Below are 19,087 nucleotides of genomic sequence, written 5' to 3' on the forward strand. Positions count from 1 at the left end.
CCTGATGAACCCTTTTGGGAATACCAGATACACCAACAACAGGGATCGCTAGCTTCAATGTATATAGATATGTATTACGTTGTATGGATATTTCAATCAAACCATTTTCAACGAGGTCAGACTCATATTTATTGACTTACTTAGCAAAATTATAATTCCCGATAAAAAAAAGATACTTTGATTTTTGAAGAGTAAGGTTTGATAGATAACTCCACCAGTTTTCATTGTATTGGCTCAGAAGTTAGTGTGACAGTATTAAGCACTGATATAAATAACATCATGTGGTCCAAACGACGAGAATCGAGCTAGAATTGATAGATCTAGTAATACATGGACAACTTTATGAAATTGCTTTAGTTTATAGAATAAGGAGAATAATTTCCTGTCGTCGCATTTTTGGAAATTCTCTAAAAATTACTGAGGTTTCTTTTTTTCCATGTTTTGGCAACTTTAGGCAACCTTATGACGTTGCCACCTTTCAGCAACATAATGAGGTTTTCAACAAACTAAAAGAACATCGGTGTTTCTCACTTTAGGTTATTTTTAAAAGACTCCCGCAACTTTATTAATACACCTATTTTTCCAAAATCTTGCAACAACATCAGTTGACTGGTAACAGCTTTCATCATATTTTTGTTAGACAATAATATTGATAAACAATATAGTGGAATACTATGAATGCTCTTATAGACTATCTTTATATATAAAATAGTAACAAATATACATCAGCGGCATTTAATGAAACTATACTGTATGGTAATAAAAATCCAGTATGTACTTCATTCTCCAAAGGGGTGGACTGTAGGTAGATTTGGAAGAAAAAATTTACCTTTTGAATAAAGTATTAGTAGTAGATGGTTTGAAATGAATCAGCATTACAAATACTTACCAATTGAGATTGGTTATTAGTTATGCTCAACCTATTCTCGACGCACAAACTCTGCAAACTCTTGAATTTAGGTCCATGGTTCGTACGAACGAATCTGAAGAAGAAAAAAGAAGAATTCTAATATCAGAAAGAGTGAAATATATAATACATAAATCGGGTTCTGTTCCATTACCACCACTATTAGTACTTACCAGGACGATCTATTATGTTATTATTTCATTATATCATTGAGTTAAATGCATAAAACCCACAATGGATCATGTTTCCAACCAATACAACTGAAAACACATAATCAGTTGAATTTTGTATGGGGAAAAGAGATTCAAGTGATTTTGGAGATTTTTTCGTGTGTGAACCGATTTGAATTTCACGGGAATAAACCACTTGAGTTGCTGATGAACCCCTTTGGAAGCACCAGATGGTTTAAAAACTGTAAATTGAACATGATAATAGTATATAAATGAAGCTATTTGCATGAATATTCCAATGAATACAATTTGAGCGGTCTGAATAACGTACTTATTGACTTATTAAGAAAAATTATTATTCCCGATAAAAAAAAGATACTTTCAAATTCCAATAGTAAGATTGTTAGATAACTCCTCCAATATTTGTCCAGATGACCCAGAATGAACATATATAAGATAATTTATTACTGCAAATCATATACCATTTTCAGAGTTGCAAAAATCGTTCTAGAAGTGACAAATGTTGCAAATCGTGGAACATTTGCATGTCGCACTGTGACGACCATAGAAAACAGAGATCGCAATGCTACTTTTTCCAAAAACATTCAAATATTCCACAAATTTGGAACATATAAATCTATGGATATATGGACGGAACATTCGAATATATGTATATATGGAGGGAAAATTTGTACATACAAATGCGCACCAAATCAGGAACATACAAATCAATGGTTTAATGGATGGAACATTGTGACACACAGATATATGGCACAATCACTGGAACATATAAATGTACAACAAAAAGTGACATTCAAAAATATGGTTTCAAAGATGGAATATTTCAATAAATATATATATTTAGTTTCGGAACTTAGAATTCTAAGTTACCGCCATCAAATTGATGAATATAATCTACTGTTATGTGTCTTTCCTTATTCAGAATTGCGTCAAATTGATTATCTTGATTGATTCCCATTATATTCAAATGGATTATAGAATATATGTCAAAAAGAAATTGTTCAAGAGTGTCTAAAGTGATTCTTTTTTTCTGTATCATTACAAAAATATGAACAATTCTCGCAACATAACAAATCTACTAACCCGATTCACTCAATAGAAGAGTTTACTCTAATCACAATTCAAAGTGGGATATGTTGGTATTTTTGATTAATTATTATATAAAATTCATATTTATAATGTATCTCATCATTATTCACTTCTATTTAATCTAACTTATCAAAACTATAACAGTTGTTACATTTTGTATGGTAAAATGAGGTTCAAGTCAATTCTCGTGTCTGAATCAAAATAAAATTTAGGGAAATAATCCAATTGAGATCACTGTGTACACATTTGGAAACACTATATACACCAATATTGTGAATTATCAATATCCAAATTTCTTAATATGATGATAAACATATGATTATTATGATGATATAATTTTCAGAGGGCTAGATAGCACAATTATTGATAAATTTATACAAATTTTGTGAGACGTCTTATGAAAAGCAAAATTAATACCATTTATTTACATAATATTGATAGCTCATTGAATACTATCAATATTCTGATACAGATATATGCATAAATCAATAGAATATACCAAGTATTAAATAATGTAGTGAATATAATTCCACCTTTTGTACTGCTAGAATGTATACAATATCCATAGACACAAACTTGATTTTCTATAATATGTTTCAAGTAGTTTATTTATAGTTTGCCATAAAATTTAGCAGTAATAATCGACTGATTCCAAACGTTTTATACTTCCGTAATAAGTTTCTGAAACTTAATTATTGTTATTCTTAATAATGTTCGTTCATTTGCGTACTTTCCCTGGCAGTACAGTTTTCAAGTTACTAAACGATTATTTTACTTTGAGCCTTTTCATACTCTTAATAGATGGCGTGTAACTTAGTATTTGTCCATGACTATAATAATAATTTGTTTTACATTAATGAAACACATTTTCATTGTCATCGACAAATAAGGAAATTTTGAGTTTGCATTAAAACCATAGTATAAAAAAATGCAACCCTGGTGACAAAAAATTTGCAACCAATAGGCTTCTTCGGACAAGAACCATGGAATTAGATGCAAATCAGAAAAGTATATAATTGAGTCTCTACGGGTGCCAACCTGTGCTATTTCTAATTTATCATCAGTAATCAAACAAGAAATAATCAACAATGGCTGCTCAACAAACTAACAACAACGCTAACGCTAAAACTCAATCCGCTTCTGCTGCTTCTAAGGATAACGCTGTTATTCGTGTCTTGAATGGTAGAGGATACATGGCTTCCAACTGTACTGTTATGTAAATGCTACTACTTTGATACCTTATAAATGAAGATAACTGTTTTTGTATTTCCTTGAATTCTATTATTGGAAAAATCGTTGCTTGCTTCCTATTTTTTTATCTTCTACATATTTTCAGTATTTTAGAATATAAATTTATCTTTATTGTTTTCTAAATTTCATCACTCGTAAACTAGGCTCTTGCAGGTTTTATAAAAACTAAGTAAATTTAAAACAAAATATCATAGTTACTTAATTTGTAGATGATAGATTATATATTGAGTAACTTTCACATCTGAATATGACCAACAATAAGAAAGTAGTAACAGATACGTATTGTAATTCAATGAATTCAAAAGTGCTTGCAGCTTTATGTGTCGAAACCAATCTTTTACTGCATGAATAGTCACAAATTTATGCAATTGCATAACAGAATATATGACTTCGATAGTACTAATTGAGGTATGGACAAGTTCAGTGCAATTGAAAACAGAGTATTTGTTATATTTTGTACGGGGAAATAAGATTCAGGTCAAAATTTTGGCATCTAGTCGTGTGTGAACCAAAAATTTAACTGCTTAGATAATCCAATTGTATACGCTTGACCAGCCCCGTTAAAAGTACCAAAGATATTCAAACTGTGGAATAGCAAATAATAAAAGGTATGAATAATTTATTTGAATAACATATATTTTGCCCCTTATTTTTAGTGAAAACCATCAAGAAATCTTCATTTTGCCACTGAATAAGGAGTTCAATCATACTTGAACTTTAAGCTTTTTTTCAAGAATCTTAGACTTACGAATACGTGTTGGATGTACCATTTAATTAACTTAAATTTTACCGTTAGCTTTAGAATAGAAAATACAATGATAGAGGAAACAATGGACCGGGATTAGAATTATTAACTTGAAAAGCAGTAAAGTGTCTTCTTGACAAAAGAAGAAGATATTTTTGTCTATCCTTTAATTGAATTAAAACAATTAAATTATAGTGACTAGAGATTTTATTCATTATTAAAGTATTGTTTTATCTACTTAAAATATTAAATTATGATTACATCATATATTAATTAGCAATCTTAGGAACACCTACAAACTTTAGTACCTAATTATTTTTCTATTTTTTAAGTTAGAATGGATTTGGTGGCAGTCCTTTTGGACGATATGGGGAAAGAAAAAATGGGAGGAGAACATCAAAAATACAAATTAAAAACTATGGGTGATATTTATTGTGAATATTAACATTAATTTAAATTACTTCTGATACAAATAGTCTCATGGTTTGTTTTGTCATAAAAATTGAGTTTATAAAAATTGTTGAATACTTCTAATACAACACCAACATATACATCTCCTTGTTTTTAGGGGGCGACATATAACAAACTATGAAGGCAAATCAATGAGGTGTTATGGAGTAAAACTTATTGTAGGTTGAAGATATTAATATATATAAATGGTATCAATTCTGGATTTGAATATGTTCAATTTTTTTTTCGAACTAGTTGACCAGATTGAATTTTATTCTTTGTTGATAATAGCTACAACTTCCTACAACAATGTCCTTCTATTCAGGGATTAGAGAGGTGAATGGATACCAAATAAGACCACATGGGGTAGTTCTCATGGTCACATTTTTTGATAATCTGCAGCATTGGATGCCATTAGATATTGTTATGGATTTCCAACCTAGAGTTTGTAAAGAATACCTCAAGAAGTATCCAGAGTTAATTCCTTATCTCAAGAAACCACCTAAGTAACCAAGCTGTTAGTGTATTCTATTTAGGGATTGAATATAAATTAATTTGCTTAGTAAGGCGTATTTAGTCAATAATAGTACATGTATTTTTACCTATCAAAAATAAAAACAGATATGAGAGAGGATATAATACTATATCGAATCCAACATAACCGGATGGTATTCAACTAGTACCTTAAATGCTTCTCTTGTGTACATCCCCTTTTTTTTTTGTTCAAAGTTCAAGCTAGCATATATACAAGACATAGTTTTGTTATATCATTAATCACATTTGTGTACTCTGCAAGAAATGGGATGATACTTTGACCACTTTTAGAGCAAAACTCGACTTGTTTTCCAACACCTACGTCATTATTAAAAAAAGGTTTAATTTAAATGAATTGACAACAAATGATTCATAGTTTGCATGACAAGAAGGTAGATTGACTTCAATTACTAATGGATGACCTCTTTTGATATGGTAAAGTTACCAACAGACAAGAATAAGATGAATAATAAAGGAAAGTAAATCTATAATGTTGGCACTATTCATTGTCCTAATTATGCGTAACTTCATTTTTCAACAAAAAGCATACCATGTTTAGATGATTACTCCACTTTGAGTTTATCTGGCAACTGAATATTAAGCTTTGTTAAAAATACCAATATGTATCTGTATATAAAATACACACAAGTGGATATAACCTGTTCTCTAAACAAATATAACTTCAATACAAAAATTATATATAAGCTAGAAATTTTCTTGATCTTGTTTTCCTTTTGATTTTATTTTAATAAGTTGTATTTATATGTACAATAATAGCTAAACAAAAATGCCAGACACTTTTAATTTACCAATAATTCAAATATTAAGACACAAGAAGTCACCAAATGGAGTTTCGGTACACGTATTGTTTTGTGGCGCTAGTAGAGATTGGATACCATTACACGAAGCGATGGAAATGGCCCCACTTTTAGCGAGACAATATTTAGAAGCACATAGAGGGTTAGAAGACTACCATTGGATAAACTACTTAAAATTTAAAAGGTGAGCCACGAAATTGGATCAAGTGTGGCATACCTGATTTGTTGATACATGATGTTCAGTATAATTTAATTTAATGAAAGAAAAACCTGTATATTTTCAATTAATGAATGTATGTTTTGAAAATAGTAACAAATGATATCCAATTCTTTTTACCGACTACACAGTTAAAGATATCATGTGTAAACACTAGATCTAAGTTAAGCTTTTTGAACGGAAAATACATTTGGTGAATAATAGTCTATATTGATATATAACGTATGACTAGTCTATCTAACGGTCCTTTATGTTACACTGGATTTGGAAATAATTCTAATAATTGTGATTTCTGTTTCGGAAATTGACAGAAATGTAATCTCAATAGACGATACCCTGTCTAGTATTCAAGACAAGATTATTCATTCATGGATTTTTGTTACAGGAAGACTAAATCTTCCCTTACATATCTATTGAACAAGATACATTGGCAAACATTATGCAGTATTTTATTATAAGTAGACTATATGTGCAAATACATAGCATCAGCTATTTCTGTCTGTTATGAAAAGGATATATTTCCTGATGGATAAACTATTGGTTAATTGTCTTTCTCCAATTTTTAGCCACCCGCACGACGTGTCTAAAATTCCGCACCCTTTCGCCTCTCCACGTTTCGCATTCAACAAAGGCGTGTCTCTTGTGTCAAGAATGAAACGTCGATATAATTTCACTCAGCAACCTTTTTCAAGGTGGTCACCCCCCTTAAAAAAAAAAGAAAACCAAGTGGACGGATTCTTGCATCTTCTTTATTAACGCTATAATGTCTACTGAAAACACACCACTTTTGAAACCAGACGGTCCAGATAGATCGAGAAATTGTAATTTCAAGTCTAGGAAACTATTCTTAGCTATTATTTTCCCAGTTTTATTTCTTGCATTGATAATTGTCACTATACTAATTCAGTCTAGCAAAATGGATTTGGATGCAACTCCACTTTTATTAAGAATATACACCAATAACATTCGTTTTGACAATAAAGGACATCCAGATAAATATGAACAACCTTGGGAAATTAGAAAAATTCAAAGTGTGAATTCAATGCAATTCCACACTACGCAGGGCCATGCTAATATTATTTGTCTTCAAGAAGTTTTACACAACCAGTTACAGGATATTTTAAATGGATTGAATGAATTTGAAGAATGGAGTTATTTTGGTGTAGGAAGAACCGATGGAAAAACAAGCGGTGAATATGCTCCAATTCTTTATAAGAAACTGGAGTTTGATATTCTTGATAGTAAAACATTCTGGTTATCGCCTACGCCAGATAAACCAAGTAAAGGTTGGGATGCAGCATTGGAAAGAATTGTTACAGTGGTCACTTTCCAATCAAAAAGCAGTCCTCTGATTAGATTCAATGTTTTCAATACCCATTATGATCATCGTGGAGTGGTTGCCAGAAGAGAATCTTCTTTGTTCATTGCGGATAAATTGAAGAATTACAATGAATATCCATCATTCTTGGCTGGTGATTTAAACACAGAACCTACAGATGAACCTCATTCCATCTTAGAATCAAGTGGATTCAAAGACAGTTTTAAATTGATAGGAAAAAAGTATTCTTACGGATATAATACTTCATTCACAGGTTTTGATAAAGATAATGAACCAGTTTCTAGAATTGATTATATCTGGTCACCTTCCTATACAACATTTGATGTTGGTCACGAATCTTCCAAAGATGAAGCTTCCAACCGCTTTGGGGTTTCTTTGAAGCTGTTTGGAATTGTCAGTAACTGGTTCAATGGGAACTTTTTCTCCGACCATCGTCCTGTTGTTGCAACCTACGAAATTAGTAGACCTCGAATTTAAAGCATATGTAGAACACTTGCAGATTTAAATGGACATACGTATTATACGAAAAAAAAAAAATTATACAAAAGATGATTGATCTATACTATACAAACGAGCAGAAGTATCTTTACTTCCAACACCCAAGAGAAATCTCTTATTATGGAGTTTGTTACTGAAACTTAATTTTTCAATTCTGCCTGAAGGCGTTATATCCTTTTCAAATGAAAGAACCAACTTAAACTCGGGATTAGACATATCTACGGTAAAAACATCGATGCCACCATCTTCTAAACCAACTGCAATGACAGCATGGTTATTGACCAAACCACCTTTGTACACAGAAACAGATGTAATTGGTTCAGACAATTTAGAGGATGATACCAATTCAACTTTGTCTTCGACAACTTTCCATAACTTGATTTGCTTATCTCTTGAAACAGTGGTAAAGAAATTATTAACAGGCAACCAAGAACAATCCCATAAGATTCTTGAGTGTGCTTTAGTGTTCAATTCCACTAATTTAAACTCAGCAGTGTCTTCGTTGACAACTTCCCATAAACTGAATTGTCTATCTCTTGAAACAGCTAATAAATATTTACCATCCGGTGAAAATTCAAGACTTGAAATAGTCAAATTATGTCCCAGTAGCACCTGTGGACTTTGTTGGTAATCTTTTGAAACGTTGAATATTCTGATTACAGCATGTTTGGCAGTATTGGATTTACATGCGGTGGCAATCAACTTACCATTAGGTGAAGTAGAACAACAACTGATTTCATACCCATGTCCATACAACTTTTCCAATTCTGGGAACAATGTATACCTTTGCAAGTATTCTTCAACTGGTGGTTGTTCAAGGGAAGCTAAAACATCATCAGCTGTTTCTGGTGTCTTTTCTTCGTCTTCATCTTGTTGATCACCTTGTTCAATTTGGTTTTCGGCCTTATTGGACAATCCCAAAACAGGTAAGGATGCTGTGACAGGCAATTCGGCAGCTTCATCAACAACTTTAATACCACATAATCCTTCTAATAACTTACTGATGGATTTAGTCATTTCGAAAACACGCAAGATTTTCTCATCACCACCAGAAACAAACTTTGTTGGTGTGATATTATCATAACAAATCATATCATACCCGTGGATTTGAGGTCTGGCAAATTCGTGCCAGGATTCAGAGTTATTCTTTTTCCATGGGGCATAAAGTCTGGTAGTTTGATCCAAAGAAGTGGCAATGAAATAATCACCTTCCATTGACCATTTAATATCAGTGATATCTTTAACAGCACCAGTAATACCCAAAGTACTTTCGAATGATTTTCCTTCGCTGTCTGATTTGTAAACTCTAAAGGACCCAGTCTTACCACTGGCCAAGACATAGTGTTCCTCTGTATTTGAATCAATAAACCATAAACAGGACCAGAATCCACCGGAGGCACCAGTAGCAGTAGATGCACCTTTGACAGACATTTCCCCTAATCTATTAACACAAACCCAGATACCAGAATCAGAATCCATTTCCCAAATCATCAATGCAGTATCTGCAGTACAAGTCAATAATTGTAATTTTCTGTTTGCAGATTTTGGATCCTTACAAGATGGGTGCCATTGTAATCCACTGATCCAATCATCATGACCCATGATCAACGCTTCGAAACTGAATGCTGCTCTGGAACCACTAGCTAAGTCGAACTTATATTGCTTATTGGACAACAAAACTAATTTGGTCGGGTCCTCATCAGAATCATCAATCAAATCGTTCAATTTTAATCTCCATAATCTAACATATCTATCCTGTGCTCCACTTGCCAAAATATAATTCTTGTGAGTTACTTCAGTAACAAATTGAAGACATTTAACCCAATCTTCATGACCAGTTAATTCTGCACTTTTAGTTAAAGCATATACTTTATTTCCTTTTAATTCAAAGTTGTATATGTACACGTTGTTGGTGGTACCACCAATGGCAATTAAATAGTTATCGATTTCAATATCTTGAATAGCTAAAGTCAATGGGAAGAAATTGGATTTGACTTGAAATTTTTCTCCCAATTTGAATTCTCCACTTTGTTCATCAAAAACCCAAATGATAATTTGATGATCAGCTCCACCAGTAATGAAAACTTTCTCGTTGATAACAGCAATACATGTAACAGAATGGGAATGTTCAGTTAATGATTGGGAATATTCATATAAATTTCCATTTTGTTTCCAAACATTTACAATATGATCTTCACCAATAGAAACTAAGTAAGGACTATTCGGAAGAAATTTAACTCCTGTGACTTCTTGAGTATGTTTCTTTAAAGTATAATAAACCCCATTATTGTTAGAATCCAATGGTTTCCAAAGAGCAACTGTATTGGCAGCACCAAAGGCTACAATATTGTTCTCTGGGTTATAGTCAGAAACATAATTCTGTTTATTTGCGCCAATGAAAATGGCTTCTTGTGCGACTTCTGAATTTGTCATAATAAATAGTTATCCACAGGAAGTTGTAGTGACAATAGGACTCAAGACTGGTAGTTAGAGTTACGAATAACGATGATGTAGATGAGAAGATCTGAAAAAAAAAAAAAAAAATTAGTCGTGTCGGAATGGCGAGAAAATGAAAAATGAAAATAAAAACAACAAACCTCGAACTCAGAACAGGTCAATACAAATCAAGATAGTATCCACACAACAACAATGGTTACAGCGTATGTACCGATAGGATATTTGTTTATCGGAGAGGAGAAATTTAGCTACTAACATGTGAACAGAGTTCTCCTAGTGCAAAAAGCAACACCAGAAACAATCACACAATTTCACGATCAAATATCCAATGAATTACCCACGACTAAAGGCAAATGGAGTTTCAATTTCAAAATATTCAAGAACAATCAATATTCAATTCCTATGGAATTAGTAAATACTCATACGCAAGCACCAGAATCAAAATATTTGTACACCCTATCACCTTCTTATTTACCAGATTCAACAATCACTCTCATTAACGGTAGATCTGCTGGTGTGTTTACAAATTCCATTGAAGAAGAAATTAGTGAATTGGGACATCCTACAGAATTGAGTATACCAAATGAACATTTACATAGAGGAGCAACAACTGGCCTTAATGATAGATTTGATGCATTTATTGGTGCCAAGCTACAAAGTTTATGGAGTCAAAGGCAGTTAATTAAAGGAGATGGTGGACAAATCTATGAATTAGAGAATGGGAACTTGTGTATAAGAACTTCAAATGTTTTCCTTCATGGTCTTTTCCGTGGATTATTATTGGAAATTGAATTGAATAATTTTGACGGTAAGAATGACAATGTCAAGGAGAGGTTTGCCGAGATAATCAAGAAATATGGATTTCCTGAAGGTGATCTCTGTTGTGATGTATTAACAACAAAGTTTTTGGATAAATATGGTGACCTTTGTTTGCAATATTCTAAATCATTAGGAAATATATAGTGTGGATTATGTAATCAGTAGTAAAGTAGAAACAAAAAAAAAAATCATACTCACATTTTTAGAATCACCACTTTTTGTTTTGTTGCTTCCGCTTATCGGAAATAACCCTCCAAAGAAAAAAATTAAGGATCTTTAATTCAAACATATTCTTCATAATTGATACAACCACTCTAATTACTGTACCAATGTTGTTGAGAGTATTGCTTTTCTTTTTGGTCACTGTTGTTAGTGCAATTCCGGTTGATAATGTAATCATTGACGATACCCCAACTGAGGAGGATGGGGCAGCTGTTGCTAGAACTTTGGTTAATAGAGAGTCCCTTGCCAATGTAAACACTATTAAACTGATTAAACAATCAGATGGAACAACATTACATCTTCCAGTTTCTGCTGTTGAATACTATGCTGATTGTGATAATGATGGGGATCCATACTGGTTGGTCATTGACATTGGTGGTCCAAACCAAAATATTATTAAAGGGTCACCATTTTCATTTACTATTAGAGTTGGTGATCATCCTAAATATGATAAAGATGTGTCAGATGAGTATCCAGGAAGTATAGATGGAAGTGTTGCTGGATCACCAAGAGTTCAATTGACTGGATCTTTGCGTTCTATTTATTTCGATAATCCATTTGATCCAAAGAAGCTTGCATTAGAGAAATGTTTCTTACAAAGACACCCAGATGCCTCTGCATGGTTGCCAAGTAATTACCTTTCCCCTCACAAATCACATTGGGCTAAGTTAAAGGTTGATGGTGCATATTTGATTGGTGGTTTTGGTGGACGTGGTTATATTGGGGAAATTGATTCTGAGCTTTACCATTCAGCCGATATTATTGAATGATTCTGTGGTGTATAGGTTTTATATTATTATTAATATTGGCGTTGTTTCCCTAATAATCCTTTCTTTGCGAATTGGAACGAGTTGTATTAACTTTCACCGAGATTTTGAACAAAATTTTACCAAAAATACGATTACAGATAAATCTATGATTTCATAATTTAACAGTAACAAAAATCCATCCTGTAATAAAAACCATTATTCACAACAAGTCATTAGAGTAATTCCATTCATACCTACAGTATACCATGGATATTCACAAGTCGTGTATAAACCAAATATCATCACGATGAGATTCATTAATTTTTTTTTTTTTTTTTTAAAAAAAAACTATTTTAAATTTTTCAATTTCCTATATACATTATCTACAACTTCAACTCAAATCAAAAATCATGGCTAAGAACTCAAAGAAAGGAAAGAAGGTAGTCAAAAACTCTTCTAGAAGAAATAATAGATTAAAAGAAGAAGAAGAACTAGCAAAATTACAAGAAAGAATTGATAATTATGATCCTAAAACAGATGAAGCCAATATATCTCAATTTAGTGATCTTCCAATTACTGAAAATACATTAAAGGGTTTAAAAGAGTCCACATTTGTATCGTTGACTGATATTCAAAAGAAAACCATTCCTATAGCTTTAAAAGGAGAAGATTTAATGGGGACTGCTCGTACTGGGTCAGGTAAAACTTTAGCATTCTTGGTTCCTACTATTGAATCATTAATTAGAAACAAAATTACAGAATATGATGGGTTAGCTGCATTGATTATATCACCAACTAGAGAATTGGCTGTACAGATTTTTGAAGTTTTAACAAAAATTGGTAGAAACAATTCATTTTCAGCTGGGTTGGTCACTGGTGGTAAAGATGTGCAATATGAAAAGGAAAGAGTTTCAAGAATGAATATTTTAGTAGGTACCCCAGGTAGAATTTCACAACATTTAAATGAAGCAGTAGGGATGGAAACTTCGAATTTACAAGTTTTGGTCTTGGATGAAGCTGATAGATGTTTGGATATGGGGTTCAGAAAACAAATTGATAATATATTGGGCCATTTACCAACTACTAGACAAACATTATTATTTTCTGCTACTCAATCTGAAAGTGTTAAAGACTTGGCCAGATTATCTTTGACTAATCCAAAGAAAATCGGCGTTTCCTCTGATCAAGAAATTTCTGCTACTCCAGAATCTTTGGATCAATATTATGTTAAAGTACCATTAGATGAAAAATTGGATGTATTGTGGTCATTTATCAAATCTCATTTGAAAAGCAAAATCTTGGTATTCTTTTCATCTTCCAAACAAGTTCAATTTGCATATGAGACATTTCGTACATTGCAACCAGGTATATCTTTAATGAAGTTATATGGACGTCACAAACAAACAGCAAGATTAGAAACCACCAAGAAGTTTTCCCAAGCTCAGCATGCATGTTTATTTGCTACTGATATTGTGGCGAGAGGTTTGGATTTCCCAGCCATTGATTGGGTCGTTCAAGTTGATTGTCCTGAAGACTCGGCTACTTATGTTCATAGAGTTGGTCGTTCTGCACGTTTTGGTAGACAAGGTAAATCATTGTTAATGTTGTTACCTCTGGAAGAAGAAGGTATGTTGAAAAGATTGAAAATCCATAAAATTGAACCAAAATTCATGAATATTAAACAAAAATCCAAAAAATCTATAAGACCTCAATTACAATCATTATGTTTCAAAGATCCAGTGATGAAGAACTTGGGTCAAAGAGCATTCATTGCATATTTTAAATCAATTTATATTCAAAAGGATAAAGATGTGTTTAAAGTTGAAGAATTACCCGCTGAAGCTTATGCTGCATCTTTGGGTTTACCGGGAGCTCCAAAAATTAAAATCAAAGGTGGTGAATCCAATAAAGAAAAGAAGAATGCTTCCCGACAATTACTTGCTTTGGCTAAAGCTGGGGATGATGGTGAAATTTCAGAGGCTAATGAAAAAGCCAAAGTCAGAACTAAATATGATCGTATGTTTGAAAGAAAGAATCAAACTATTTTGTCTGATCATTATTTGAATATGACTGGTAATAAAGCCAGAGGTGATGGAGAAGATGAAAGTGAAGATGAAGACGGTGGATTTATGACTGTCAAGAGAAAAGACCATGAACTTAATGAAGAGGAACTTCCTGACTTGTCGATTCCTGTTTCTAAGAGACAAGCCAAAAAGGCACTTTCCAGAAAAGCCACACTTGCCACCAAAGGAAATCCAACAAAATTAAAATTCGATGATGATGGTGTTGCCCATGCAATTTATGAATTAGAAGATGAAGAAGATTTCAAGAAGGCTGGTGATGCCAAACAACAAAAGGAAGAGTTTGTCAACAGAGAAAGAGAAGCCATGAAGGTTACCGATCTTGCTGATAAAGAAGTTGAAAGACAAAAGAGACAAGAAAAAAAGAGAAAGAGAAAGGAAACCGAAAGAAGAATGAGAGAAGAAGCCGAGGGCTTCAGTGACGATGAAGGGGAACCAGTTGTAACATTAGGAACTCCAGACTTAGATCGTGATATGGAATATAGTGATAATGATGACGACAACGAACCAGCCAATAAGAAACCTAAATGGTTTGAAACTGATGATAAGGAAAGCAAACCAAAGGATGACTTTGTTGAATACGATGAACCTGAAACTTTGGAAGATTTGGAATCTTTGACAGCTAAGTTGATTGGTAATTAGTTCTTGTTTGGATGAAATATTTGTTCAAATTTTGACATGTAGTGCATAGAATCATTTATAGATATATCTTCGTTTTCAAATTCAATTCCAAGAAATTTTGTAACTCTAGATCTTGCAACCATGAATTCGGCCTCTTCTTGTGGTGATAATTTAGTCAATTCATTAACAATATCATCACCATTTTCAAGTTTATCAGCTATGTATTCTGCTCTGGAAATGACCTCTTGTGGTATACCACATATCTTGGCACAATATATCCCAAAACTTTTAGCGGCAATTCCTTGCTTGACTTTATACAAATAGGTCACACTCTCGTCGTTATTTTTCTCAAGAAGTATTTCGGTAGATACCAATTTGAACATCAGTGATTGAAACTTTTCCAGGAGTTGTATGTCTTTAAACAAGTCTAAGAAGTGAGTTGAAAACAAACACCTGGGGCAGTTTTGCAAGCCAAGAGATTCAAAATATTTTAAACATGCTCCAAACAAAGCAGTAGAATCCGTGTGATCACTTCCTTTGCCAAACTCATCCACAATGACAAGTGATCTACCAGAACATAATGAAATACATTTAGATAATTGGAAAATATCAATAGCAAAAGTGCTTTGATTTTTATCAAGTGATTCTCTAGTCAGTATTCGGGTTAAAATTTTGTCAACAATTCCAATGGTTGCCGAATCAGCGGGGATCGCAGAACCAATTTGAGCCATGATTACTATTAACCCTGTTTGATTTAAATAAACAGATTTTCCGGATAAATTTGCTCCAGTGACAACCATAATTTTTTCAACCTGTTCAAATACTGTGTCATTGGGGACAAATAGATTCAGATGTGTTTCAACTAATGGATGTCTGCCTTGGATAATTTCTAATTGTAAATCATTAGTTATACGAGGAAATATGTAATTATTCAATTGTGCCACTTCTGCTAATGAACAGTAACAATCGAGTTCAACAGCAGCACGAGCGATTTCAAGGATCAGATCTTCATATTCTAATACTTTTTCCAAAATTTCTTGAATGATTTCAATTTCACGATCATTAATTAAAGTGTAAATATCACCGTATTCTTGATCAAGAAAAAGCACTTCTTCAGATTTGTAATACACATTGGTCGATGTTCTAAATACTTCTTGCCATTCATCTGACACAAATAAAGCTACAGATTGAATATCCTCTTCCCGAGATACTAAGAATCCTAACTGAGGGATATAAACTGTGTTGAATGTTTGATCCGTGTCGGGGAATTTACTAGCAATTGATCGGGTAGTTTCTTGTAATATTCTATCGAGATCATTATATTGAATTTTCATATCATCGAGATCTTGATCGATCCCATTGAGGATTCGTACCCTTCCATCCTCCTCCGAAGTTATTGGTTCAACATATTGAACAATGAATTCCTGTAACTGACTCAATTGAATGATTATAGGACTCATAAAAATAGATAGAGCATCAGGAGGTGAGATTCCCTTAGTTTCTGCATAGCAATTTTTAACATGTTTCAGTATGCCTGTAGTATTTTGTAAGAACAGAATGATGTTTTTCCAATTATTCCATACTTGTTTACCAGTTTGTAATCCTTTAATTGTTAATGTGATATTTTTTGTTCCAGTCAAACATTTTCTTATGTTATATCTAACATCAGAGTTTTCCGGACTTGCAAGAAGCTGGATTATTTGTTGTCTTTCTTTGATTTTATCACGATCAACTAATGGTTTTCGAATCCAGTCCTTTAATAACTTTGCCCCTTCTTTGGTAACGGTATTATTAAGTAATTCGAAAAGTGAATTCTTTTGCAGTTTGGTGATGGTCTTACTGTGGAGTGATTTTCTTGAATCTGGCAACACCTGAAGTGCATAAAGCAGATCCACATCTATGAATAAAAAATCTTTAAAACCGGTGAATCTTATGGTTGTCACAAGTTCTGAAATAGAGTTGCATGTATGATCAACAAAATCGGCAATACCCAACCAAAGCGCGTTGATTGTTCCCATCTAGACGATGTTAGTATGACTTCTAATGTATTTACCTCAACTCTAATACATACCACTAACTTCAAATTTGGTGATCTCAAAGAACAATTGGAAAGTATTTTAGAAGTAGTTCCGTAGACGCCATCTAGCCCATCAATGAACCTCTTGGTGTCTAATTTGGTAAAATCGGCAACAATCTTTAGATTCAATTTATACCCAAAATCTTCCTTTAATTCTTCAAGTACTGATACCACAGCAGGTGATACCCTAGTACTGGCAAATATAGTTGTTGGTTTAAGATCATCAATGATTGATTCAATGTATACCGCAGGGTTATTCAACTGACAATCTTCATAAATATCCAAAGCTCCTGATTGTATATCTAGATAACATGCACCAAACAGTTGACCTTTTATATCAATACATAAGATACTTTCCTGATAGACGTCAAATGATACATTCTCTTGAGTTCTTTCACCTTCTTGATCCAGACTATTCATCGTTGGTTGTAAAATAAAAATAAAATCGAATAATTGCAACCAATTGGTGGTCTGAAAAAAGCAAAAAAAAAAAAAAAAAATCTCTCTATTAAAACAAAAGCACTATTTACTGTATACTTGGAGTAGCAACAATCTTTTCACTGATAGTTCCCAAACGTACCAATTTACCTTTAATACTTCTACCTTCGTCATCAACCATTTGTATGTCTTCATCAGCTTCGATATCATTACTACCTTCAGGTTTTTCCTTTTCTTTCTCTTTATCCTTTTGCTCCATCATTTCAATCATGGCTAATTCTTGTAAGAAATCAGTCGATGCACCTTTTGTAGCATTCAATCTTATATTCTTATCACCTAAATCAATAGTAATTTTACCAGATTGATGAATATTGATTTTCCCAATTTGACCACGTAATGCCGAAGTATGAGTAGCAAGTTGCGAAATCTCTTCTGCATTGTAAGGTTCATCTACTGGTTTGACACCTTTTTCCAATTTTACCAAAGTAGGAGCTCTGTTATAGGAAGGCAAATGTTTAGGAAGTTGGAACAATACGTAATTTTCATCAGGTTCTATGATTTCTTCTTCCTCTACGAATTCATCGTCGTCATCATTATCCGCCTCTCCATCTTCATTGTCGACTTCAATATCGTCTGCAGTTTTTTCTTTCTTGACTTTATGTTTTATAGTTGTTGGAACTGACAAAAGTTTATCAAGTTTGCCTGTGACAATATCCAAAATTTGTTGATAGTCAGTAATTAATCTGTTTGATTCTTCAATTGCATAAGGATCACCTTGAACAATCTTGCTTTCAAGTTTACTTTTTGATTCTTTAATCATTTCAAGTTTCTCATCGATGTTTTCACTCTTGACTGTACTTTCTCGACTTTGAGTTAATGAAATTGGCATTGGAGTGGCAGAATCTTCCAATCCTGGTTCAGTCTTAAGTTTAATCTCTTCATTTGATTGCTCCACTTGTTGTTGTTGTTGATTATAGATTGGTTCCTTTCTTTTAATACCATCATCTCTGAATGGACGAACAGGAAATAAAACAACATCTTCCTCACGAAATCGATATTCTTTAGTCATATTAATTCTTTGTCTTCCATCATTTCCACTTCCTTCACTTGAACTACCGCTTCCTTCATCATCTGAATCATTTCTAATTTTTTCTTCTTTTAATTTCAAACCCGAAATGAATTCTGAACCTCCATTTTCTCCTCCATATATTAAATCATTAGTTAATCCTAACTTGGAACCATTAGAATTCCCAATAGAGACAGCACCAGCAGATAAAAACCCATTGGAAAGAATATGAGTACCAGCATAATTTCTGCCACCTCTACCACCACCTCTTCCACCTCTTGCTCCACCTCTACCTCTATTAGAAACAGGTTTTCTTGTGGTTGGTTCAGTTTTCAAAGTTGGTGCTACTTTTGCACGTTCTTCTTTGGATTTACGAACAACTACCTTTGGTTTGAATTTTGGTTTTGCTCCTGGACCTTTTCCCGGAGTAGAAGATGTTGATCCTGTACCAGAAGCTGGTTTTTTGGAATTTAATGATTCCAATCTATTTGACATGATATAGTGATGCTGATATTACT

General features: G+C 32.9%; 8 protein-coding genes across 8 annotated transcripts; 5 read left to right on the forward strand and 3 right to left on the reverse strand. All coding sequences in view use genetic code 12, as the record gives it.

The window, feature by feature from the left end:
• Positions 1–1,518: 1,518 nt before the first annotated feature.
• On the forward strand, positions 1,519–2,049 carry CTRG_00487 (uncharacterized protein; the record flags this gene model as incomplete). Its single annotated transcript, XM_002545660.1, has 1 exon — positions 1,519–2,049. The coding sequence occupies one exon, from the start codon at positions 1,519–1,521 to the stop codon at positions 2,047–2,049; it is 531 nt and encodes a 176-aa protein (XP_002545706.1).
• A 4,916-nt stretch (positions 2,050–6,965) lies between these two features.
• On the forward strand, positions 6,966–8,018 carry CTRG_00488 (uncharacterized protein; the record flags this gene model as incomplete). Its single annotated transcript, XM_002545661.1, has 1 exon — positions 6,966–8,018. The coding sequence occupies one exon, from the start codon at positions 6,966–6,968 to the stop codon at positions 8,016–8,018; it is 1,053 nt and encodes a 350-aa protein (XP_002545707.1).
• Positions 8,019–8,078: 60 nt separating this feature from the next.
• On the reverse strand, positions 8,079–10,472 carry CTRG_00489 (Elongator subunit; the record flags this gene model as incomplete). Its single annotated transcript, XM_002545662.1, has 1 exon — positions 8,079–10,472. The coding sequence occupies one exon, from the start codon at positions 10,470–10,472 to the stop codon at positions 8,079–8,081; it is 2,394 nt and encodes a 797-aa protein (XP_002545708.1).
• A 216-nt stretch (positions 10,473–10,688) lies between these two features.
• Positions 10,689–11,459, forward strand: MED20 (Med20p; the record flags this gene model as incomplete). The annotated part of the gene is made up of 2 exons (XM_002545663.1): positions 10,689–10,699; positions 10,763–11,459. The coding sequence occupies 2 exons, from the start codon at positions 10,689–10,691 to the stop codon at positions 11,457–11,459; spliced, it is 708 nt and encodes a 235-aa protein (XP_002545709.1).
• Positions 11,460–11,644: 185 nt separating this feature from the next.
• Positions 11,645–12,307, forward strand: CTRG_00491 (CREG family protein; the record flags this gene model as incomplete). Its single annotated transcript, XM_002545664.1, has 1 exon — positions 11,645–12,307. The coding sequence occupies one exon, from the start codon at positions 11,645–11,647 to the stop codon at positions 12,305–12,307; it is 663 nt and encodes a 220-aa protein (XP_002545710.1).
• A 389-nt stretch (positions 12,308–12,696) lies between these two features.
• Positions 12,697–15,009, forward strand: HCA4 (RNA-dependent ATPase; the record flags this gene model as incomplete). Its single annotated transcript, XM_002545665.1, has 1 exon — positions 12,697–15,009. One exon carries the CDS (start codon positions 12,697–12,699, stop codon positions 15,007–15,009), a length of 2,313 nt encoding a protein of 770 aa, XP_002545711.1.
• Positions 15,006–17,006, reverse strand: CTRG_00493 (MutS family protein; the record flags this gene model as incomplete). Its single annotated transcript, XM_002545666.1, has 1 exon — positions 15,006–17,006. The coding sequence occupies one exon, from the start codon at positions 17,004–17,006 to the stop codon at positions 15,006–15,008; it is 2,001 nt and encodes a 666-aa protein (XP_002545712.1).
• A 585-nt stretch (positions 17,007–17,591) lies between these two features.
• Positions 17,592–19,064, reverse strand: RPC53 (DNA-directed RNA polymerase III subunit; the record flags this gene model as incomplete). The annotated part of the gene is made up of 1 exon (XM_002545667.1): positions 17,592–19,064. One exon carries the CDS (start codon positions 19,062–19,064, stop codon positions 17,592–17,594), a length of 1,473 nt encoding a protein of 490 aa, XP_002545713.1.
• Between the last annotated feature and the right edge of the window lie 23 nt (positions 19,065–19,087).

Source organism: Candida tropicalis, assembly GCF_000006335.3.
Source record: "Candida tropicalis MYA-3404 genomic scaffold supercont3.1, whole genome shotgun sequence".
In the NCBI taxonomy this organism is placed as follows: Eukaryota; Fungi; Ascomycota; class Pichiomycetes; order Serinales; family Debaryomycetaceae; genus Candida; species Candida tropicalis.